At 35.1% G+C, this 27,299-nt stretch overlaps 2 protein-coding genes across 2 annotated transcripts in view; both read right to left on the reverse strand.

Moving 5' to 3' along the window:
• Nucleotides 1-4,802: 4,802 nt before the first annotated feature.
• LOC128202793 (inner ear-specific collagen-like) lies at nucleotides 4,803-8,184 on the reverse strand. Its single transcript, XM_052903929.1, has 4 exons — nucleotides 8,022-8,184; nucleotides 6,463-6,591; nucleotides 5,372-5,460; nucleotides 4,803-4,985 (listed from the first exon to the last, which is right to left on the reverse strand). The coding sequence occupies exons 1-4, from the start codon at nucleotides 8,182-8,184 to the stop codon at nucleotides 4,803-4,805; spliced, it is 564 nt and encodes a 187-aa protein (XP_052759889.1).
• Nucleotides 8,185-20,652: 12,468 nt separating this feature from the next.
• Nucleotides 20,653-27,299, reverse strand: part of LOC128245468 (guanylate-binding protein 1-like) — a 60,233-nt gene continuing 53,586 nt past the window's right edge. Inside the window, exons 11-12 of the mRNA XM_052963644.1 lie at nucleotides 26,891-26,987; nucleotides 20,653-25,272 (exon numbers count right to left, since the gene is read on the reverse strand). Coding sequence (XP_052819604.1) covers nucleotides 25,241-25,272; nucleotides 26,891-26,987 — 129 coding nt within the window. The 3' untranslated portion in view covers nucleotides 20,653-25,240. The remainder of the gene's footprint in view (nucleotides 25,273-26,890; nucleotides 26,988-27,299) is intronic.

Genomic DNA, 27,299 nt, shown 5'->3' on the forward strand with positions numbered 1-27,299 from the left:
GTCTGCATTAAATGCGCTGTTGAAAACTTACGCATTCAATTGTTGTGTGATGGACTCCCACAACTCCTTCTTATCCTTCCCCCCAAGCGAAGCACCTCTAAAGAATCCAAATAGTTTCTGCCCTTTGGATGAAATCAGCTCAAGAGCTGTGCTCTTTTCTTCCTCAGACCAATTGGTCGAGCGCTTTTTGGCAGCCATATCGGTCTATGCAGACGGTCTAATGTTATGACATATACTACTGGTCATTCTCCTTTTGAAGAGTATTCATGCCTTTTAAGCGAAACAACGGAAAGAAAATCTCGATCAACTTATCATAGCTTCGTGAAATCGGATTAAAACAAGTGGATCAGTTAAATCGTTTAACGAATTTAATCCCGTTTTTAATCTGATTAGTTAATCTTTTTCGAGAAATCTTATCTGACAGTGCTCTATGCATAGATATTGTACTTGAAGTTAACTATGATTTTATTAAGATGCGATTTTTCACTCTGCATTGATGTTCACATACTTCAATTTCTGTTGCCATACCAGTGTCACTAACAGATAATCTAGATGAATTCGTTTTTATTTATTTCTACCACTGTTGTCTGTGAACATTTTCATATCATATAGTTAGTACACTTCATTATATACAGGGCAGTCAATGTCTTATTTCCGATAACAACTCAGCAATAAACCTCTTGACATTTCTGCTTTGAATTGTCTATATATTTTTCATTTCTTTCTAAGTTTGAAGTCTAATCACTGTTAAAAAACAGGCTCTACTTATGGCTGCCTAGAAATGTCTTCCAAATTGATAATTAATTGAAATAACAATAACCTAATGCCCTTATGGAAACATATTCCAAACATTCCTTAACAGCTATGAAAGTATTTTTGGACAAACCTTTTTGTAGTTTACAGCCTTGAACAAATCAAGATTTTACCCCCAACCAAATGCACTGCTTAACCTATTAATAAATGATTTTTAGCTCGACTATTCGAAGAATAGGTGGGCTATACTGCTCGCTCCAGCGTCGGCGTCCGGTTAAAGTTTTAGGGCAAGTTGGGATTTTCACTTATAAGTCCAATACCCTACAATCAATTGACTTAATACTTCATGAAGTTGTTCAGGGCCATCACATGATGAGGATAATTAACTCCATATTATTCTTTAAACAGATTATGGCCCCTGATTGACTATGGAACTTAGGTTAAAGTTTTAGGGCAAGTTGGAATATTTATTAATAACTTCTATATCCTTTGTTCAAATGACTTAATACTTCACACAGTTGTTTAGGACCATCACACAATGAGGTAACATAATTTCATATTATCCTAAGTACAACTTATGGCCCCTGATTGACTTAGATAATTTTTTTAGGGCAGGTTAAGTTTTAGGGCAAGTTGGAATTTTCACTGAAAACTCCAATACCATTCATTCAATGGACTTAATACTTCACACAGTTGTTCAGAGCCATCACATAATGAGGTTAGTTAACTCAATATTATTCTTTACACAGATTATGGACCCTGATTGACTATGGAACTAAGGTTAAAGTTTTAGGGCAGGTTGGGATATTGTTTAATAACTTATATACCCTTCATTCAATTGACTTAATACTTCACACAATTGTTCAGGACCATCTCCCAATGAGGTTACATAAATCCATATCCTAAATACAAGTTATGGCCCCTGATTGACTTAGGTTAAAGTTTTAGGCAAGTAAAAGTTAAGGGCAAGTTGGGATTTTAATAAAACAAATTCTATACCGTTCATTAAATGCACTAAATAAAATTCAAAATTATTTACGACCATCTTACAACAAGAAACATAACTCCATTTTAAGCCTTAGTACAAATTATGACCCTTGATTTGTTTTTGGATTTTTTTTTAATTCCCTTCTTAACCACATTTTCATAATGGGAAATCAAGTTATTTAAATGACTTGCGTCATTGTTTGGGCGGGCATTATGACATCGTTATTGTATTCTAAGTCAAAGCGGCGTAGTCGAGCGCGCTGTCTTACGACGGCTCTTGTTGACATATTGTAATCATTTTCACTCATTGCATATTTTTTCTGCTACAATGTTATAGCGTTTTCATGTGTATCATTTAGATTCATTGTTTTCACATTATTACTTCACTCATGATTCAGTGCTTATCTCATTTTATGTAAATTTCTTTTTGTTCAATTGTAAATAATGACAAATGCTGCTCAAAAGAGTGTGATAATGGATATACTCTTCCTGTCATTCATGTTATTTGATAATTGTCAGCTGCGTCATCTTCCATGAATTGCATTACTTTCACTTTGCCTCAGATTTAGTAGTATGTGTGGTGGTTTAATGTTGTTGCTTTTAGAACAGGGGTTATTTTGATAAGCCAAATATCCTGTACATTATCATTTCGCCAAAGTAGTTCATTATAGATTCATATAACACTACAGACTGGTTAATTGTAATGGTAAACAATTTTTCAATTCTTTTAAAAGAAATCCATCCTTTGATATAGCCTTCATATTACACCATTGTTTCCTAGTGCTTTACGTTGCATTTTTGTCATTCAGGAATGGTTAAAATACATTTCAAGGGACTAGACACCAGATGATACCATTGCAAGATGAAAAATAACTGTCCTAAACTTATGTAATTCATATCTTAGTGTACATTTTAATTGAGTTTTTGGACCGAGTAAATTCCATTTATTTAAAAAAAAAGCTTCTGAGTGTGTCTTGTAAAAATCACAGGACCCCTACATGCTATTCTTTAGTGTATACACATAGCTGAGACAGGGATAGAACTATTTATTTTTTCATTTACAATATTGCATTTTTTTACCTCATACTAGCCCTAATTCATAAGTTCAGTCTGTTTTAAGGAAAAATTGAACTTGCTGATTTTGGTACTTTTGGTTCACCCCCAATTGATCTAATAAACCCTGGTATAATATTGATAATTATGGAGAAATAAAGACATACTTTATAAGTAATATTAATTGGACTCAACTACAGACCTGTTCAGATTATGAAATAAAATACTGCATAATAACTTTTATTAAATCATAGACCAACTATAAAAAACGCACAAAAGAGAATGTTTCCTTTTCATATACCTTGTTCTTATTTTCTGAAATTGAACTGCTGGTGTTAAGGCATTGGTCTAAGACAGGTGTTGTTGACTGTTGATATGTAAATTTAACCAGCTACGATAACAACATCATATGCACACACCACTGTCAGCATTTTAATTGCTACAGCTAATGAAGAACTTCCAATAGCTATACTCTTATATTAGCTGCCATTTATAAATCATATTCAACATTTTATTGTTTTAATCTATTTTGGATTACATTTTTCCTTTGAAATTCATTAAAAACATTTAAAGCCTATCATTAAAATTTATATCTGTATGCACTTCAGTGTTCATGTTTTGTGGTTTCCTTTTTACCAAAGCCAAAATAGTTGTTGTCATAGCCTATTAGTTGTTACCCAATTTTTTAACATTGCCGTGCTTAAGCTAGGCCTAAAAAGCAGAAGGCAGTGACCTGCTTCCCTTTCCCGACTCGTTGCTGTATTACTATTTCCCACTGTGCCCTTTTGTTAGACAGAGCTTCCATCAATAATTATGAATTATATTTGATATTCGAAATGTCAATTCAAAAAAGGTTTTAAAATAATACAGACACATAATTGTAATACTTATTTGAGATAAAAGCAACCCTTACCATTTGTATTGGTATTGAGAGTAGTTACAACACATGCACAATATCTTTTGAACATTGACCCTTGCAAATGCCCCATTAGCGCTCTTTCAATGCACATCAGAAGATCACAGTCTGACCTTGCACCCTGCCCTTTTTTTCTGAATTCCCACTTAAGAAACTTTCTTCTACAAAACAATACCTAGGAGTGATGTACTGTCTGATTCAATCTCCTCTTTCCACACATGTGACATTCATACAACCAGTTGTAACTCTCCTGCTGCCAACTTTAAGCAGTACCGTCCCTTAGCACTTTCAGTGCTTTGATTTATAAAACCGCTGTCGTTATCATTGAGTAAGACATTTAGGTCAAGTCATGCTCTGTAATGTTTAGGCATATTTAACTTAAAATAATCCAATCCTTAAAAGTATACAATGACGCAAATAAACCAATTGTGCACTTAGTTCAGATAAGGCCAACAGTGGCGTACGTTAGCTTACGCTATCCATCTGTTCTGTGTATCCTTTGCATCTTAGCGCATATACTGCAAGCTGGGAACTAAATCGCAAACGTTGCCGCAAACACCTTTTATATTGAATGAAAAGCAGGGGTTACAACAAACCCTTATAGAACACCTTAGTGAATGATTTAAGTCCCTCTTATTGTTGGAATAATAAACATATAAATATGTGAAATAGTACAGTATACTGGAAATAACTGACATCGATATACGTTTTTAATAACTACAGTTGTTTAGTACTAACCTTTTTATATTTATAGAAACAGTTAGCATAACCCTTAATATCCTTATATAGTATGACTCAATAAATCTATTTAATCAACATTGACATTGAGAGTGTTAAACTTAATGGTCTCAACAAATTGTAGATTGCATTTTTTTCTGTGTACCAAATTATCTTTCTCCAGATCGCGATATATGTTTATGACCTTTTAAATCCAAACAACTCCAAGGACCAGTTAATTATGTCTTCCTTGAAAATGATATCTGTTACGATTTGTATTCCCTTCTCGATCAATTTAATAAAATACAACTATAGTTCAACTATTAAAAAGAAAAAAAATCGTTTATTTTTTTATTTTTGCATTCAAAATTGTATTTCAGTACAATAATACTCCGGTAAATGATGTGCCGTAAAAGCCGGACTCGCCATATACTGTTCCTTCGGTAGATTCAACCCAGACGGATTGACCTTTGGTCAAATGTAAGACTGCAGTGTTACCGGCTTGGTCACTATGGTGATTAGGAACGATGACAGCGCCAACCTTTTGTACACCATCCACCTAAATGACAATAGTATGTATTGATTTAGGGGCGGTTTATATGTTTAAGGATCGCACCAAAGATATTGTTTATTTAACACACCATTTGAAATATAACAGAGCGAATTTATAAATAGCTCCGTTATCAAATGTATAGCATATATATATATATATATATAAATATATATATATATATATATATATATATATATATATATATATATATATATATATATATATATATATATATATATATATATATGCTATACATTTGATAACGGAGCTATTTATACCATTTTTACCAGTCACGCTTACATACTTATAACAACATTCAAGCATCATGTTTAAAAATGAAAACGGCGTTGCATAAAATATGTAAAAATATTTTCTAATCACTCTAAACTTGCCTTCAAGCGACATGACAACTCAGGTGTTTCCCACTCTTCGATAGAAAATGAGAACAAATAAACACCATTTGTTGGTATGGTAGCTATCCCTGAAAGAAAACTCTCATGTCAACGCACTGAATCATATATATTTAAACAGGTTATAATGGTCTATGAACTACAACACAATCGTTTTAATAATAATGTAGGACGTCCGCTTCGCTTTTTTTGTTTTGTAAAGAACTAAACCTGACCCGACCTTGTCTCCATTTGTCGTATAACTGAACAATTCACATCAAATGTGTCAGAGCAGTCCGACAATGAAATCAATCGCAATAAGTATTTTGAACCTGCACTAAAGACTTACTGCCACCGATTTGGTCGCTCAGAGATTATTTCATTGGCCTCCTATGAGTATCAAAGTATATAACTTTAATCTCAGGTTGGTTTCCACTCTGTGGCGATCGGTTTCGCCTAGACAACAGAGTGGACTCTTTTACAACAAGTGGCGACCTTTATGTGAATGATCAATTATAATGTGATGACCGACCGACTGGTTGCCGATCTTCTGCAAAGTGATGTCCGAGTGTTCGCCGACCGTTGGGTTTGCAAATAAATGTCACGTCTATAAAACAATGATTTTGCATAACAACATCATGGTGTCTAAAGCATTCACATAAACGATGTTTTCACTATGGTGCGAAAAGACAAGAAAGCTAGAGAATTGAAATACTGATGCATAATGTTTATTTTGTGTTTGCTCACGCTGCACCTGAAACTATCTGCAAATAACATATTTAGAATTTTCAACTGTTTTTATATGATATTTGTTTACCATTCAGTCGCTGCCAATCACATACAGTTTACTAGTCACCGATCGAGCTAAACAATTTTAATAAACAGTTAAATGTGATTAGCCGTATCTGCGGTGAACAGTTGCCGATCAATCACTGACATGTTGAAAGTTTTATCGCTGAGATTGGTGAGCTCTTCAGGCAAAAATATTTTCACTGGTCTCAGCAGTCGCCAATCTCTTTAAAATAAAATCAGTCCCGTACAGGCGGCATCGCGGTGACTTAGGCTAAGACTACTAACATTATTATAATCTGTACCTGTTATGGGATTGTACATGTTGCCTGCGTTGTAGAGAATTTTGTTGAATTTCACCATGTTTCCTGTATGAACCGCTTCTTCGTGATCGAGAACCGCTGTGAATCCCACTGACTCTGCCTGTCTTCGACCTGCAAAAAGGTAAAGCAGCTGAGGGAAGTGCTTACATCCATACATTATTTTCAATTATTTTCCTATTTTTTTGTCTCTTTCGAAATATCTATGGTGGGATAAACAGACTAGACAGACATTTTATCAACACAAGAACACAATCTACACACAAACACACATCTATGACTATTACATTGGCAGGTACATCGCGTCAATTTGAGGTCACATTAAAGTCGTGACGTTGTCGATGTCAATCCAAGGCATGGCTGGTGAAGACAATATTGTTTACATTGAGCTGAGAAAATCTCTGCCAACTGGAAAAAGGAATGCATGCTGAATCTCCGCTATGTTGTCATGGATACCGACAAAACTTTATATATATATATATATATATATATATATATATATATATATATATATATATATATATATATATATATATATATATATATATATATATATATATATATAACTTAAAATTCTTAAGTAAATCACAAAACCACTATTTATTTCAACATCTATCTCAGGTGTTTTTTATGGATATAAACCTACGTCGCCCTAAATAACAAATATCGCCACTTCAACTACTAGGAATCTTATATTGTGATCTACAGATTTTGTGTTGAATCCTAAGAGTGTCATTACAATGTCATCTCTTGGAAGTCTCCGTCTACGATTTCGGGTCTTACAGTGTCCATTTTTATCACAAAATATAACTTAACTTTTAAATCGAACAAACCTTTTTTCTTCAAGTAAATCAATGCCGCATGAAAAAGTACGTCCAACCGAATGTGTGTGTAAATGACCTCATTCGCTATATTAAACCTTTTAAATGATACACCATTAACATATCTAGTTATACTAGTTATACATATCTAGTTAATAACCCTATATTAGTTTATTATACAGCAAATGGACTCTAGTAATCAAGGGAAGCAATCGTGGGGCGTTTACTTTATTTGCGTATCATAATAAAAGCAACAACTATCTATCAACTTCATCACAATTTCACTGTTTTGAATTTTAATTTTCTTTCTAAAAATCATCATTGTTCGAACTGTTTTGACGAATAATAAGTGAATATATAGAGAATGTTGAAATTTTGAAAAAAGGAAAAACATATATGAACTATTGCTGTGATCTAGCGTTTAAATGTTTAATTGTTTGTCATCGTCACTTAACTCCCGATGACAAAGCAATGAATACTGTAATATATTTCTGGGTTCCGATACATTTCGTTTTATAACAAAATAGAATAAAATTTATACTTTTAATGTTATATAATTGAAATTGAATGACTTTGAATCTTGATCAACCCCAACTCCACAGGACAGGAATAAAACCATATTCTTAATAAATTCATAAGGAAAAACTTATTAAGCAAAATTTGACGGTTTCATTCCGTCCTTTTTTTCTGAAAGATGAACGTTTAAAATACTTGCTTAATTACCTCTATTTACATGCCCAATGCTTTCTTCCAGATTGGTCAGTTTTAATTCCATTCGTTCGATTGTCTCCCCTTGTGCCTTTATCAACTTTTCCATAGTGTGGATATTTAAATGTCCATTAATTTCCTCAGCCCGCGCTGACTGGACAGTTACCAACATAGTCATTATTAAAGTGAGTAAGATTGTCGAAATCATTTTACAGTTCCAATAAATGTGCCTGGTAATTCTAATATTTTTACTTTATTTATACTTTTCCGTTGAAACAAATGTTGTTGTGGCACTAAAATTTGAATATGCGTGTGTATATAACTCTATTTATCTAAGTGTGTCACACATGTAATTCATTATCTTCTCCATATATAGTATCACTGCTCAAAATGATGCATTTAATTGTCAGCTGGTTTAAAGAGTGTTGGATGACATTATTTTTTGGACATATAGTACGTCAATATGGTTGTTTCAAAAGTCATATGGATAAACATGTCCAGCTGTGAACAATCAAAATGGCACTCGTTATTGTTCGTTTTTCTAATTTAGTTTGAGATTATTTTAATACAAGAATTGTCAAACTTACATTAATCACTTTCGTTGGCACCATGCTACTCGGGATAACGGTCTTATACTGTGGGGGGGGGGGGCTCGATAACCGGAAGAAACCCACTTGTCCGGCTTGGTGACCATAAACCAAACTATTTGTTTCCACTCTGTACATATCTTCATGTGCACAGAGTGCATTTATCATTAGTTTCAAACAGTGTGGTAAAGTTTCGCCCATAAACACGAGAAACGTTTTTGAAAAAAAGATTTTGCCGATAATGGTCAAAATAATTTAGTTGAACGTTTTCAATATATCAAATGTTACAGGGTTTAGGCATGTCATACAAGACCATTGTATTGCGAAAATACAGCCTTTTGTGTGAGACCAATAATCTGACATTCTTGTACCATATATTGTTTCTTGTTTTAATACACAAGCCCCATCGGATCTAATAATGTCGTATTTGTGTCAAAACCCTTTAACTATGTGGTATCGGTGATTTTAAACATGTTTTATTGTTGTTTGTTATAATTCATAAAAACCTTAAGATGTGTTGTAAGCATTCAGCAAACATTCAGGACGGGACAACCTTTTAATCAACATTCAGGACGGGGCAACCCATTAATCAACATTTTGGACGGGGCAACCCATAAATCAACATTCTGGACGGGACAACCTATTAATCAACATTATGGACGGGACGACGGGACAACCAATTGATCAACATTCAGGACGGGACAACCCATTAATCAACATTCAGGACGGGAACCCATTGATCAACATTCAGGACGGGACAACCCATTGATCAACATTCAGGACGGGACAACCCATTGATCAACATTCAGGACGGGACAACCCATTGATCAACATTCAGGACGGGACAACCCATTCATCTTCATTCAAGACGGGACAACCCAATGATCAACACTAAGGACGGGACAACCCAATAATCAACATTCAGGACGGGGCAACCCATTGCTCAACATTCAGATGGGGCAATCCATTGATCAACATTCAGGACGGGACAGCCCATTAATCAACATTCAGGATGGGACAACCCATTCAGCAACATTCAGTTCGGGGTTACCTATCAGCAACATTAAGGACGAATCAACCTATTCAGCAATATTCAAAACGGGGTAACCCATTCAGAAACATTCAGGAAGGGGTAAGCCATTCAGCAACATTCAGTAAGGGGCAACCCATTGATCAACATTCAGGACGGGACAACCCATTGATCAACATTCAGGACGGGACAACCCAATGATCAACACTCAGTACGGGACAACCCATTGATCAATTTGCAGTACGGGAAAACCCATTGATCAAAATTCAGGACGGGACAACCCATTGATCAACATTCAGGACGGGACAACCCATTGATCAACATTCAGGACGGAGCAACCCATTGATCAACATTCAGGACGGGACAACCCATTAATCTACATTCAGGACGGGACAACCCAATGATCAACACTCAGTACTGGACAACCCATTGATCAAAATTCAGTACGGGACAACCCATTGATCAAAATTCAGGACGGGACAACCCATTGATCAACATTCAGTACGGGACAACCCATTGATCAAAATTCAGGACGGAGCAACCCATTGATCAACATTCAGGACGGGACAACCCATTAATCTACATTTAGGACGGGACAACCCAATGATCAACACTCAGGACGGGACAACCCAATAATCAACATCCAGGACGGGGCAACCCGTTGCTCAACATTCAGATGGGGCAACCCATTGATCAACATTCAGGACGGAGCAACCCATTGATCATCATTCAGGACGGGACAACCCATTAATCTACATTCAGGACGGGACAACCCAATGATCAACACTCAGGACGGGACAACCCAATAATCAACATCCAGGACGGGGCAACCCATTGCTCAACAATCAGATGGGGTAACCCATTGATCAACATTCAGGACGGGACAGCTCATTAATCGACATTCAGGATGGGACAACCCATTCAGCAACATTCAGTTCGGGGTTACCCATCAGCAACATTAAGGACGAATCAACCTATTCAGCAATATTCAAAACGGGGTAACCAATTCAGAAACATTCAGGAAGGGGTAAGCCATTCAGCAACATTCAGTAAGGGGCAACCCATTCAGCAGCATTAAGAGCGGGGTAACCCAATGACAAAAATCAGGACGTGGCATGCCATTCAGCAACATTTAGGACGGAATAATCTATTCAGCAACATTCAAACCGGGTAACCCATTCAACAATTTTCAGGATAATATATATATATATATTTATTCATTTCCTCCAATTATGAAGAGCAAAACGTATTTACAATTGATAAACATATACACTGATATTACATAATATATATGTAAAGTACATGTTTGATCCGTTCAATATTTACATAATGTGGTTGATAATCATGCAATTCATAACAATGAATAATACAAAATACAGTAATGCATAATTAATATCGGATATGGTACATCACATACTAGTAGACATGTACACGAGAAGTACATTCAGATAAGGCACTATAGTTTAAGCATAACACCTGGCACATGCAACCATTACATCATAATTAGTTAAGCAATCGTTACTACTTGCCGAAGCAACACTTAACAAATACTGACACTGGCCAGCATAGGGCTTTGACATAAATGAGCTAAACTTGCGAATACCATACGCTTTAATGATAGAGTTCCATACTTCTTTCTGTCATTTGTCTCTCATATGACAAAAACCAAGAACATGTTCAGTCATATTTTCAGTCAATAAACTGCACAAGTTACATCGCTGTGGATATGGGCGTGAAACAACGTTTCACGATAGCATTCAGGATTTTTACACATAGTGGACGAACTTTTGGACTGTTTCTGGCGAATCCCCAAAGAGGGGAGCATTTATTTTTTTGCACAACATTTTCAAGTGCTAGGTTACCCCCTAAGCTCGTTATATCCACAAACATGTTATTTTTTTCCGGTCGAGTAACGTTAATGTCATGTAACTTCTTCCATGCAAACTTCGATGGAAAATGGCATCATTTACATATGTATATAAATAATACAACAGGTTATATTTTGTTAATAGTCTGTAAACGTCAGGTATAAATCCAAACTGTTTATCAAATTTCAGATATCGCACAAGCCTATTCACAAATAACTCCTTGGCTAAAAACTTGCATGGGAGCCGACCTAACTGGCCAAATAGTTGAAGATTCCGATAGTCTATCATTGTTTCGATATCTGTCATATTCAATGTACACAGTGAAAAGTTTGATGACATACTTTTGCGGAAGCCTTGCATGTGCTTAATACAATGACTATTGGCAACTTCTAACTTCTCATGTCATTTGCCGAGTGCTGATTCCACATTTCACATCCATATAACGCCTTTGGAAGGATTTCACACTGGTATATTGTCCTCAATGTTATAGCACTGATCTTTTCAGGACAAATGCCACTACTACAAATGCTAAAGTAAGCCCCTCTTAGTTTAATACACGCTTCGCGCATTTATTCTGTGGCAGATAGATGTTCATCACATACAACACCCAGGTGCATGTATTTACCAACGGTGGAAACTAAATTATGACCAAGTGAAAATGTTTGCTGTGGTCTGGTAATGCTACTTGAGAAATTACACACAACGACTGAGCATTTAACCGGGTTGTTAAAATACCGCCACCGTCTAGAATAGTCCCAACAGATGTCTAGCATGTTATCCAGTCCCGTTTTAGAAAAGGACACCAAGCAACCAATTGATCAACAATCAAGAAGGGGCAACCCATTAAGCAACATCTAGGACGGGAAAATCCATTCAGCAACATCTAGGACGGAACAACCTATTCAGCAACATTCGAAACGGGGTAACCCATTCAACAAATTTCAGGATAGGGCAACCCATTGATCGACATTCAAGACGGGGAAACACATTCAGCATCATCTAAGACGGGACAACCGATTCAGCAACATCTAGGACGGGGTAACCCATTGATCATCATTCAGGTCGGGTCAACCCATTGATCAACATCTACGACAATGCAACCTATTGATCAACATCTAGGACAGGGCAACCCATTGAACAACATTCAGGACAGAGCAACCCATTGATCAACATTCAGGACGGGGCAACCCATTTAGCAACATCTAGGACAGGGCAACCCATTGATCAACATCCAAGACAGGGGAACCCACTGATCAAAATTCAGGACAGGGCAACCCATTCTGCAACATCTAAGACAGGGCAACCCATTCAGCAACATCTAGGACAGGGCAACCCTTTGATCAACAATCAGTAGAGAGCAACCCATTCAGCAACATCTAGGACGAGACAACCCATTCAGCAAGATACAAAACGAGGTAACCTATTCAGCAACTTTCAGGACTGGGCACCCCATTGCTAAAAAATCCGGACGGGGATACCCATTCAGCAACATCTAGGACGGGACCACCCATTTAGCATGATACAAAACGGGGTAACCTATTCAGCAACTTTCAGGACAGGGCACCCAATTACTAAATAATCAGGACGGGGAAACCCATTCAGCAACATCTTGGCCGGGACCACCCATTTAGCAACATTCAAAACGGGGTAACCCATTCTGCACTTTTCAAGACGGGACAACCTATTCAGCAACATCTAGGACGGGACAACCCATTCAACAACATTCAAAACGGGGTAACCCGTTCTGCACTTTTCAAGACGGGACAACCTATTCAGCAGCATCTAGGACGGGACAACCCATTCAACAACATTCAAAACGGGGTAACCGATTGAGCAACATCTAGGACGGGACAACCCATTTGGTAACTTTCAAAACGGGGTAATCTATTCATAAACTTTCAGGACAGGGCACCCCATTGATCAAAAATCAGGACGGGGCAACCCATTCAGCAACATCTAGGACGGGACAACCCATTCAGCAACATTTAAAACGGGTAACCCATTCTGCACTTTTCAAGAACGGTTTACCCATTGAGTGACATTTAGGACAGGGCCACCCATTCAGCAACATACATGACTGGACAAACCATTCGGCGCAATTCAGGGCGGGACAGCCCTTGAGCAACATTCATGACGGAACAAACCAATCAGCAACATCCAGGACAGGACGAAGAATTTAGCAACATTCAAAACGGAACAACCAATTTAGCAACATAGCACTATTCAGGACAGAACAGCCCATACAGCATCATCCAGGAAAGAAGAAACAATTCAGCAATTTTCAGGATGGGACAACCCATTCAGGAGCATTCTGGGCGGTGCAACCCATTCAGCAACTTCCAAGACAGGACAAATCATACAGCACTATTCTGGACGGGATAACCGATACAGCAACATCCAAGACAGGAAAAACAATTCAGAAACATCCAGAAAGGGACAATCCATTTAGCAACATTCAGGACGGGGCAACCCATTCAGCAACATTCAGGACGGGACAACTCAATCAGCAACATTCAGGACAGGGCAACCTATTCAGCAACATTTAGAACGGGACAAACAATTCAGCAACATTCAGGACGGGACAACTCAATAAGCAACATTCAGAAGGGAGAACCCTTTCAGCAATGTTCAGGACGGGGCAACTTCTCTTTTGTTCGATTGTGTTCCTTTTTTTAAATCGACTAACTGTCGTCTTTGTTGACCTAATTGTTGAACATCATGCTACACAACGTGTTTTACCTGAAGGGAATATCACTTCCGTCACGTACATCACGATATAATAATCATCTTCACAACTTCATGTGATGGTGTTCAGAGCCTTTTTTAATTTAAAAAAAAAAAACGTTTAATTATTTTAAAGATTTAAACCGAATAATTCAAGAATTAAATAAAATATATAAATTTAAAATTAAATGCTGAAATCCCTCTATTGTTCGCATGTGTGTCTTTAGGGAGACAACTGCGTAGGCGATTACACTTAAACAGGCAATCCCAAACAACCATTTATTGCAAAATATCACAATAAAATTTTACGTTATTGTTATTAACTATTGCAAGAAGCCATCTGATAACAATTCGTGGTGATCTTCTTATGAACGTTAGACACTTAAAATTCGCTTAGAATAATTTCACATGCCTGTGATTGTGCATAACATTAGTTAAAATGTATTTTGTAATGAATAAATAAATCTTTAGATACATATAACAATATGAGGTACCTGAGCCTAAAGCTAAATGGTCATATCAACATATTTAAACTCCCTTTGCGCGTCCTTCGATGAACGTATATTCTTCCAATTGAATTGATATTCCGATGAACGTTTACCTTTAAGTTAAATAAAAACGGCGTTTATTATAGTTTAAATGATCCTTTACTGCGTTAAATATAGTCGTCGAAACAGGTGACGTCATTTACAAGCCCACTGTTCAAAAAGCTCGATTCATACAATGTTCAAAAAATAGGAAGCGTTTATTTTTTAACGATGTAGTTTGAATTGCACACATAGATTTTATAACTAATGAGTGTTAATATAAACATCGAATATTTTATAATTTCAGTTCATACACCGATGAACCTGAATTCTTAAACATCTTATTATTAATATTTACCCCTCAACTTCCATTCCTTAAATGAACAGCCTTTCGGCAATTACGATTATCACCCGATGAACGCATCATCTTCTGATATGCCCTTATCGCGTATAAATATACATTAACCTTAAATATTGTATATGTTGTTATTGTTTTCATTTAGTAAGCAGGCCACGGAAATCTTTATTCAACATTATGAAAAGTTTAATTTATGATTTGTTAATTTTGTTGTCCTGTTTCCGGTCGGGTCGTTCTGTATACAGAACGGGTGAGAAAGAATTACTGATTTTTTTAAATGAAATTTAGTAATATTGTAGCAATTCTGAAAATAAATAATTTGCTAACGGTGATAAATAAAAGTAATGAATTGCGTTCATACACCGATAATGACATAAATCCCAAAGTTCATTTTTTACATTAAGTTCGGTTTGTTTTACAATTACAGAACTACACTCGTGACCAAAGTTGTTTGAACACGAGCCTGTCTCACTCCCTGGTCAATGAATTCTTCTCATGCAGTGATATCATGAAATCGGGACAATCCTGTTATTGCAACACAAACAAGTAACGGTACGAGTGATCTCTCATGTTGACCTTCACCTGGCTCGGTGCCGCCATTTTTGTTTGTTAAAATATTGCAGTTTAAGATTATCTTTTACTGATCCAGTTTTACTAATTCATAATCTACATCAATTTTATGTTTAAGGGTTGTTGATATATATGTACATGACTTGGTGACAGTACTTGTACAAAGCTAGTATATCTAAATTGTGTTACATTTAGTATTGTTATAGAGTAGATACAATTTCTATATATTCTGATCAGTACCGACTTTGTTCATGGTAGACATTGTTTCATTCGTAAAGATAAAGCATCTCTTCAGCTAGGTTGTTAGCTTGTTTACTAAACAGAACATTGTTACAACCGTGTCCATCATCCAAGTTTTACCCATTGCTGCTTTATTTTCTGTACGTAAAAATGTTTATGAAAATGAAACTGGAGTAGATTTTACTTAATCAGCCTGACTCTGCATGACGTTATAAGCTGCCAAGGGGCCCGCTTCCTTCCGTATGAAAGTGTACATTGTGCAATCAATGTAGGACTATGATATTTGTGTGCATATTTGCTACACTTTCATCAACAGATAGACGTTTGAAATGATTATACATTATATATTCCTATCTCTTATTCAGTCGGCAAATGATTACATATGTACACGCACTTTTGGTGGAACAGGTGAATATGATGTCCGCGATAATACTCTTCTTCAGACACACGTAAATAGGTTATTTAGGTAAAGTCACACTAGTAGACCCAATTCATTTTGCCAGATTTAAAGTCGTTTATTCGAGTTCCTTGGGTATGGTTTGCACGTCCTAATCTGCGCTCATACAGTGTGCCACCTAACATCAACTTCTCGATGCGCCTCTGAACTATGTACTATCCTATGCCGAATGGTTTGATCACAGTTACGACTGAAAACGTATATAGATAAATGGAATAGTCATATCAATAACTTTGAAAAAAAGGAGAAGGCGCCATCACTCATAAGCATATATAATATAGTGAACATTGGATTTTCATTGAACATATCTAGGAGGCTATTTGAGCATGTATCAATGACGATATGTTGATAATGTGTGTCGAATTAAGACTCGGGTTCCAGTGATCACGTGTTTTACAGACTGTTCCAAGGCGGTTATCCAATCATTTATCGGTAAAACTATTTTCAAAATTGATGAATGTGTGGTCCGCTTGTGGCAATTGTATTTGAATTTGATGTGTTTATACGTTTGTGTCTCTAAATAAGTTTTTTTTTTATTAATTTTCACTTACTTGGCTTCTCCGTGTAGTCTTTATATAATTATTGAAGCGTTTTCTCCTTGTTTGTTGGTTTGTTTGGCCAACATCCTTATGGCTTTATACATGAGTTTGGTTGCTACATTTTATTCCTGTGGGCTTGAAATAAAGTTCCATTTTATACGAACCATTTGGTTATAGGTTAGTGGTATGGGAAACTTAAACAACTTGGTTTATTTTATAGTTCAATTTTGGCGTTCCATAGAAATATGAGCAGCGCGACATGGCTGCAGATCAAGAAAGGTTGCTCCCAACCGTTTGAAATCTAACTCTAAATTGTTTGGCGTAACTCAATTTGTACCAAGATATCTGTTCCACAAACCTTGTTTGTTTGCTCTAAAACATATTTACTGATCAACGAGCCACGGTAAATTGGAATAATCTTGTATTGACACTGGACCACGAATAATTGCGGCATCAAATGCCCACAGAGTTAACTCACCTGTAATTAAAAAATACAGTCGAAACTCGATGGCTCGATCTTCTAGGGACCGGCCAAAGTACTTCGAGCCTCGAGAATATCGAGCCAAGCGGGATTGCTTACAGAATGTTATTTTTTCATTTGTTACATAAAGTCTTATTTACCTCGTTTGTTATTGGCTACGCTATCTCCGCAAGAGAAGGAAGAGTATTTATTGGGCATAGTTAGGCACCCTAAATTTCGTAATATGACTTATTCGATTATCAAAAAATATCATTTTATTTTTAATTTATAATAAAAATACATTTATGCAAAAACAAGCAATTGTAAACAGTGGGTTACACAAACATAGCTTAAAAGTTATTTCAAAATGCATAGTAATTTGGGGATGGATAACAATTAGAGACAGAACTTACAGTGATGGCATGTTTATTCAAACTGTTAAACCATTTAAATTCGCAATTTTAATCGATTAGCGCCTTGCGCTAAAAGAAGCCAATCAAACAAATCAAGGTGTGAGATTCTTAACTGAACCCGCGAAAATGACTTCGACCCAAGCAAACAAATCAATGTGTGAAATTCTTGTTTGGGACCGCGAAAACGACTTCGAGCGTGGAGAAATATCGACCCTCAAGATATCGAGCCATCCGATCGAAATTTATATAAACAAAGAGTAAATAAAAATCGGTCCTTTTAATTTGGTTCGAGCCAACGAGGATATTGAGCCATGAGATATCGAGCCAACGAGTTTCGACTGTATTGTACTTCAAGTTGTCTGGAATCGTTTTCATTCGTCGAGAATTCTTGCATGTCGGCATTATTTAAAACATCCTAATAACTGCTTCTTACAACGTGGAAAAACTAAAATGAACCCTGCTATTTTCTATAGTGTCACATGACCTGAATACTATAGTGAATGTGACCTCAAATGATTCATTATTTCTTATTTCTAATTTTCAGAGGTCGCTTTAAACAACAAAGAATCATTTACTGACTAATATGAGTTATACCATTTTAAGAATGTCAGAACAAACAAGTAGTACTACGTTAAACCGATCCAAAATTAAACTGACATCCCTTCATGCCCTTGGTTTGTTTAAACATGTTGTGCTGAGATGGACTTGGTCGAAAAAACTTTTCCAAATTATGTCAAATAATTAAATTAACTCCGTTTGCCATGCTAACTGGAACACATGTTTTTAACGAAACTATATGATATAGTTATGTATCCATATTCGGTCTCCCAATGTCTCCTTTGTTTACAATACGTAATGGTTTATGTATTGGTTGCTGTCATGTGAAGTCGTGAACATGCATCGTTCTTTGAATCTCTGTTAGGCGTTGAGTCTCTGTAAGGCGTTGAGTTTCTGTTTTGCCTTGAGTTTTAATTAAGCCTCTGTAATGCCTTTTGTTAGACGCTGAGTCTCTGTTAGGCGTTGAAATTCTGTTAGCCGTCGATTCTCTGTTAAGCGTTGAGTCACTCTTATGAGTTGAGTTTCTGATAGACGTCGAGTTTATGTTTAGCGTTGATTGAGTCTCTGTTATGTGTTGAATCTCTGTTAAGCGTTGATTGTCTGTTATGCGTTGAGTCTATGTTATGCGTTGCGTTTCTGTTAGGCGTCGGGTCTCTGTTAAGCGTTGAGTCTGTTTTATGCGTTGAGTTTCTAAATGTCCCTGTTAAGCGTTGAGTCTCTGTTAAGCGTTGAGTATCTTTTATGTGTTGAGTTTCTGATAGGCGTCGATTCTCTGTTAAGCGTCGAGTCTATGCTGTGCGCTGAGTCTTTGTTATGCGCTGAGTCTCTGTTAAGCGTTGGGCATCTGCTATGCGTTGAGTCTCTGTTATGCAATGAGTTTCTGTAAGGCATTGAGTCTCTGTTTGGCGCTGAGTCTCTGTTATGAGTTGAGTTTCTGTAGAGCGTTGAGTCTCATGTATGCGTTGAGTTCCTGATAGGCGTCTATTCTCTGTTAAGCTTTGAGTTATGCGTTATGATTCTGCTAGGCTACCTCTATGTTTAGCGAGGAGTTCTTAGCCTATGTTGAGCGAGGAATCTCTGTTAAGAGACTCTTTTTTTGCGTTGAATCTCAAATAGGATTTGAGTCTCTGATAATCGAAATGTAATTTTAAAGATAATCATTGTTAAATATTCGGTTGCCGAGATCGTCATGTACAAATCTAACATACGCATTTTCATGAGACTTGAACAACTAACAAACGACCAGGGATCGCTCCTTCATTGGTTTCCATTTTAAATTCTTAAAAATCGTAATTATTAAAATATAAAGATTTACATCAAATTTAATAATGTTTTAGGAAATTCGGCCATATCTAACATCAATTTCGACAATTACCGATGGTTTATATTTAAATCATCTTATAAAGGTGAGAATATTATGTTTGTGGTTCTATTCGCAAAGTCGTATAACTCAATTTCTATCGCTTATAATGATAGGAAAAATTATAATTTTTGATACTTAAATAAATTAACAGAAGATGGTTCTACCCTGTGACAGACCGCAGTTTATTTTGACGTACCGTTTCGATCAAAGGTCACCTTCTACAAGTTGTACTGAATGAACCTCTCAATGTATAGGTGTTTTTTCTTTATAAAGATGTGCGACACTATAGTTATACCTTAATATTAAGGTTTTTTTATTTAATGCGAAATCTATACCTAGGTTGATGCAATTTGTTTTTCAACAGGAGCCTCGTTGTTCAACTTTAGCAAATTATTTTCATGTGCAAATGCTAAGCAAAAGGTAACTAAACATGACATCAATGAAGTTTTCTACTTTTTTTTTTTAAAATAGCGGCCATTTCCCTGACTTCTCTTTTCAACGCCTTGACATGTCAGACGACGTGTACAACTGAGTATTAAAAATAAATGCAATTACTATTTTAGCGTATTGTCTATTAAAAGATCTTAAATTATTTTTCAAAAGCATTTATTGCATACCTATTTCGGTCGAAGAAAATTTGACTCGCCGAATGGGAAAGGCCCAAGTGCGAGTAGAAATAAGCTTACACAACACCTGTACCGAAGTAGCACAAGTTCCTCAATCTTTAGGATCTTTCTAATTCAAAAAATAGCTGCCATCCCCGAATACCTTTGATAACGGTGAAAAGCTTCTGGGAAGAGTTACTTTGTTTCGAAGAACGCATATAGAAGGAATTGTAAACCATAATATAATACATGGACCCGTATATAAATTCCCGGATATATAAATATAATACAAATCATTCACTCCTTTTATTTCATACTTACAACAAGAACTACACAAAAGCTTCAAAATAGAAATACATAGACGGTACAAACTCGCAAAATAATTATGTACCTCTAGCAAACAAATATTTGCTTCTAAATGTATATCGTAATTAACACGGCTTGCTATAACAAAAAGTAATAAAAGTACATATTTAGAAAATCAATGTTTTTTATCCGTAACATTCATTCATTCATTTGTTAGCATGACTGGTCTGGTAAAAAATAACGTTATTTTTGGAACTTTTGACAAAAAGTGAAAACATTTTGCTTACAATGTTACAGTATGTATACTTGTTGATTTTGGCAGTATCGTCTGTTAGCTTTGACGTGATCACAAGAACATAATGACTTTTATTTCGATATGACGTGTTTTTCTGTTGTTTTTTTTAACTAATTCGATTGTTGTGCTGCGAGCGACAGTATTGCGAGAAAACAACATGCAAACAAAACAAACGACAGTTTGAAATTTAAATAAGAAAATATTTGAAAATATAAAAAAGCTAGATAGCTGCCACCATGAAACGGAAGCATTCAACAACTTATTATCCTGATGTCACTTAGAAATTGTCATAAAAAGCAAAAATATCATTGCAAAATGAATGCTATTAAATGGTCGAACTTAACAGAGCCAAAGTACTTCATATATATACTTGTCAATTATATACACACACACATATAATATCGTGTTTTCCTTTTTGTAATCGAATTCGATACAGCATAGCCCAAAACTGCACGCATTAAACATTTAAGAAAATCCCTTTATGGTAATAGTAATAGATAGCTTAAGCAATTTATAAGAATCAATTTTGTTCGGGTCCTAAACAGAAAATATTTTAACATGAGAGTTCGTATCGGCGTCATGTCAATTATTTGATCTATTAACTTGTACAAAAAATACAACGAACAACATATATCATAACACGTATAACGATTCATTCAATTACAAACACTTGACATTGTATAATTCAAGCAACATACAATGCTTCTGTCTTTATTTGTTCACAAACAAAATCATCCCACATACGTTATTGACCATACACGCAATGTCTACAGAGAGCTATTCCGGCATATAAAACACATCAGCATCAAGTTCACTTTCTTTGTAACCTGATGTCCGGCTATTTGTTTTGGTGTGTCGGTGATGATTTGATTGCGACACGCCCAGAACATTAACCGGACAAAGATGAACAAAAGTGACTCCTGAAATTAGTGTACAAATATTTATGTCAAACTAAGCAATAACGTTCCGGTAAATGTTTCAGTACAACCTAACTACCGGATTTAAGGCGAGAAATATTTGCTCGTTCTTCAAAACGGCCCCATGTGTTAACGTTTATCCGCCATTGTTAAATATGTATATACACGAAGGTGTTGCGGCGTATGGTTAATTGAAACCAATGGCAAAATAATCCAGATATTAATACTATAAAAAGTTACACAATATTGTCGCAAGATATCATATTTAAATATCCGTTATATAAAATATATACTTATACAAAAGCGCACAAGGTTAATTGAATTAAAAAACTACAACAAAAGATATAACAATCAATATAAACTAAAATACACATCCATATAACTAATCACTAAACAAGTACATTGTATCAAGGTTATATATAGAAATATCCCAGTATTTAAATAACTTGCAAGCAAATTTGAATGCATTCATAATATTTTGAAGCTTCTCAACTAAATGAAATTAAAGACCATGGTCTAGTTAAAACTTCCGTTTGTCCGACATTGTTAATTTAGTGTATATATCAAGGCGATGATTGTAAACAAGAACAATTTCATATAATATTCAATTTAACAAATAAAGAGTATCATGATTACATATTCAAATATTCAACTCCTTAAATATATATTAATTATACGCATACATTTCCTTTTCCATATCGAACATTGAAAATACAGCACACCGCATTGAAACTACCGTATCACCATAAAATTGTTCTCTGATTCCGTATCATGCTAGTACGTTGTGTAGTCGCTACTTTCGGGTCGCTAAAATTGCGTGACAAAATATCTGGTAAAACCTGTCAAATCATCGATGCATAACATTACCTTATTTCACTCACCCCACCAGTAACATGTAAATATTCAGGAACATGGTATTCAAAACACACCAGAATAAGCACGAACCAAGAAACACTTTCGGTCTATCTAGACATAAAGTTGTTTGCCAATTCAAAGATAAAAAATGCAACATTATTATAAACATGAGCAGCTCGCAAAATAAAAAAGAAGGCATCGAGAGTAATAACGATTGTCTTACGAACTTCCTTCATTTCCTGATAAAATTATCGTCAATAATTCCTACGACAATTAGTTTTAATTAATTGGCCGCGTCTTTAGGAAATGACGATTTGTAAAAAGTGACTCGTAAAAACGTACCGTTTAAGTTCTTTATTTTTGTGATGTTGCATTCAATAATTGTTTTCGTAATAGTTTTCGTAATTCGTTTAATTTGCTGAGACATAAAGCATTTTCTTCTTCTATTTGCTCAATAAAATGACTTCTGTCTTGTTTTGCTGGAGTAGCCTACATCGACTTCAATACACAAAAGTACGTAACAGATTCATACACGCAAGCCATTCTATACTTTGACATTTGACTGATAGCGGTATAATAAAATAAAATTGAAAACAAAAAATAAAAAATCAATTAATAGTTAGGTATATTATTAATGGAAAATTACAAAAGGACGCTTTTCTGATGACCTGCAATACGTCTCGGTCGTTGAGTAAATACGTATCCGTCTCGATCTGCGGCCCCTCCGGATACGTGTTTCGACACCGACCTCGACGTAATACAGTTCACAAGGAAAGCTCAAATCGTACTACCCCCTATTCATACAAAACACATAAAATCAAACTAAAAACAATTTCAATGTGCCCAGGTTACATATTCAAATATATGATTACATAGATATACATAATTTACATAAACATGCAAAGTGTGCCAGGTTAAATATTTAATTATCTACTTATATAATTATACCTAATATGCATAAACATGCAAAGTGTGCACAATATTTATAAACGCAATGCAAAGCCTTTTGATAGCAGAGTTTATACGTCTATAATTCAACCCATTATTTTTGTTAAAGAAGTCCGATTGATCACAACATTAATTTAATTTGTAATTTTTATCTTTTTTTAACAAGACAGTCTGAAACAACGGAGCAATCAAGCACCCAACGGAGTTCAATTGATGAAAAGTGATCCCATAACACTTATTAAAACATACAGATGTAATATCGTTTCGAAATGTTAACTGTGGGTAATGTCAATTCCCTTTAATTTAAAGTTTAAATATATTTTTAACTCCTTACTTAAATATTTGATTCCTTTTGGTTTTCATCTGATCCAATTTTCAAGTTTTGAAAACTGCTAAATAATTGTGCTTTTGAAATAAGAAAATAGAGGAAGACACATTGGTGTGTGCCTTTGCCCGATAATTTCACTGTATTCAATTTCTTTACCGTTAAAAAGGCCCCATTAACAATTGTTGTGCTTATTTATTTTAGAATTTGTTTGAGAATATAGATGTTAAGTTGTTGAAACGAAAATGAAATATACCTAAACTTCGAAAATTTTCTGAATAAAAAAACAATTAAACATTATACATTGAACGACCCTCGTAAAAATGACAAATCAAAGTTTAAGTTGACGCACATTTCATAAAAACACTCATTTAAATACCACAAAATCTCCTTTACGATGGTTTAGCATAGTCATGAACTACATCAGCATTAATTAATAAATCTATTTAAAATGTACTTTACCTATTCTCTTAAAAATTGAAAAATAACACCAATAGTGCTGACTACCATGAACATATATCCAACAACATCGTTTGAGAATTAAGGTTTGGTACAAGCAGTTTAAACAAATGATCCGGACAGACATTTTTAACTTTTGAGGAAATAACGAATTCATGTTTTTGACTTGATACTTTTACGATAGCATCTACGATCTGAAAATATAAAGGTTCAATAATTTAATGGGTGCTATGTTCTATTCAGATAAGGCTTTAAAAGCATGCCAATAAACTAGTATATTAGAGTTCGGTTATACAGAAATACTACCTTAGGCATGGTATTTTCAAGTGTAAATGTTTGAAAGGAATTTTAAACGTATTTGACTTGCAAGAGTAACATACTTGATTTAAAAAGCCTGTTTTTAAACTCAATTGTCAATTGAAAAATATTTGAACATTTATTAGAGTAAATTCAGATTGTTCTTAGATGATGTCCCAAATACCGTGTATACAAATATTTGCATCTTAAATATCAAGTATAGCACAGAAAACTCTTTCAAAAATATTGCCGCCTCTACGACGCTGCATCTCGTCGATTCTTCTATTAGCTTCTTCCCTTGCTCGCCCTACTTCCGCTTTCTGATTTCTTATTTGATCAAGCATCTTCTTCTGCTCTTCCTTATTTGCTTCAAGAGACGCAGCAAGTTTGGCCTGTAGGTCATCTATTTTGGCTTGATGTTCTTTGTCTCGCCTTTCGCGTTCTGCATCTAGCTTCTTCTGCTGCTCACCCAGCTCCTTCCTTTGTTTATCTAAAGCCTCTTGATTTGCTTCCGCCATTTCGACCTTCATTCGTTAAATTGATTTTGCATTTTCTTCTTTCTCCTCTTAAAACAAAAATAATAATCATTGATCGTGAAATGAGTGTAACTAGTTTCAAATCAACTCTATGACAACTATTGAGGTATAATTTTCTTACGAAGATTTTATTATGGTCATCGATTACAAATAAATGTAGCTTTTTGGTCAATGACTTGTGTCAAAGTGATAAATTTCATTTTTATCGTGATAAAAATGTCCTGCATCTTGCATTTTATCCACAAAATACTTGCTTACCTCGTTACTAAATGGAAAAGCCGTTTTAGCAAACGTGTTAAAGAAATTTGCCATTGAGTTTGAAAGCAAACGCAAATGCTTGTTTACTTAAATTCAACATGTAAGAAAGGCTTTATTTATAATGTTTGCTAAAATTGTAGAATAAAATACACAATTTGAATTTAATTTACCAATTTTTTGTATTAAGGCAAACCGTCTTATCTGAAACGCTATTTCAGTCTGATCACATTGCTGTTTTTCTGATAATATCATTTCAGAAACCCTCATGGTCAGCTACCTCAAGAGTCTACTGACTAAGGGATATTCTTTTTAGTTCTAGTGACACTTTTTTTCCCTGACTTCAGGTTCCAAAACGGACAGTCTAACCCTAACCTATCTCGGCTGAACTGATCTTTGACATGAGCAATCTGTCTTTTGAAGTTATCGTCTTGGCCAGATAGTGAGTGCGACTTTAAAATCTATGTCGAATTTGGCTCTTGCTTGGTAAACCATTAAACACACCTTATTAACACACGTTTTAGTTTGATCATTATTTGTTTCAGTTAAAAGTCAATTGAACAAATTCAATACACCAATTCTGCAACATCTTCATACAACCTGTTTCAAATGTTTGTCTCAATTTAATATAAATATGATATGATTGACTAGTTCAAATGTTCGAACAAAAATTTTAATGGAGGCCAAATGTTCGACCAATACGTAAGGAACTTACAGTGTACGTCTCGGTATAAGGAGGTCAAATTCATCATTTTCAGTCAAATCAGAGAAAAGAAATCACAAGGGCAACTATTTTAATACATACATGTAATGTCTTATTAAATTTATTTAGGCCGCACATTAACCAACTTTACACAAATACTGTTAGAATATTCTATGTATGTAATTCTAATCAAATTTGGAAGAATTTACGAGGTAGATTATATAAAGGAAACAGGATGAGGCATGACTTCAAAATCTAACCTTATAGAGACCAAACTACAACACACAGCTTTACCGCTAGCAATGATAATTCCATGTTCGTAGCTTTTCGAACAGATAAACATGAATGTTATTTTAAGACATTTAAACGTGTATCATAATTATGTAATGAAATATTTTATGGAATTATCATTACGTTGAAGTCAAAACAAGATTACGAACCATTTTGTTCTTGAAATATTGCAAAGTAGCTCATTTCACTTCCGATTTCAGTCACATAAAGAATACAAAATATAAAACTGCAATAACTTAATTTCTAGCCAGTTATTTGCCTTTTTTAACAAAGTAGTTATCAGCAAGGAATACTCGAATGAAACCACCATTATTTGAAGTTACCCAACAATAACCAGACGAGTGTCTATAAGCATAAGATTCATTTATTATAGCAGAAACATATTTTAAAATACATACTCGCTTTTTCTTCCTCGGAAAGTTCATTATCTTTTTCAAGGATTTTATTTTCTTCTGGACGAAGGTCGCTTGCGAAATTGCTCCAAACCAATCCAATCTGAAATATATAATACAATTTGATGTAGGCAATGCACTGTTCTTGATAACAATTTTGTGGACTTTTGTTCAATCTTCCTGCTTTTCATGACTGAAGCAATATCACAGCAGATTTCCGTAAACCATTTTGAAAAATAATACAATGCCAACACAAATATGGCAACACGAGAGCCAATATTAACACATTTCGCTCTCCGGAGTTAAGGTTTGATAACAAATTGCTTGAGATCCTCAAAATGTTGCTATAAAATAGTTTGAGGGACACGCGATGCCTGTAATGTTAATTTCTTTAGTTGACATTGTTTATATTTTG

Source organism: Mya arenaria, chromosome 9, assembly GCF_026914265.1.
Source record: "Mya arenaria isolate MELC-2E11 chromosome 9, ASM2691426v1".
NCBI lineage: Eukaryota > Metazoa > Mollusca > Bivalvia > Myida > Myidae > Mya > Mya arenaria.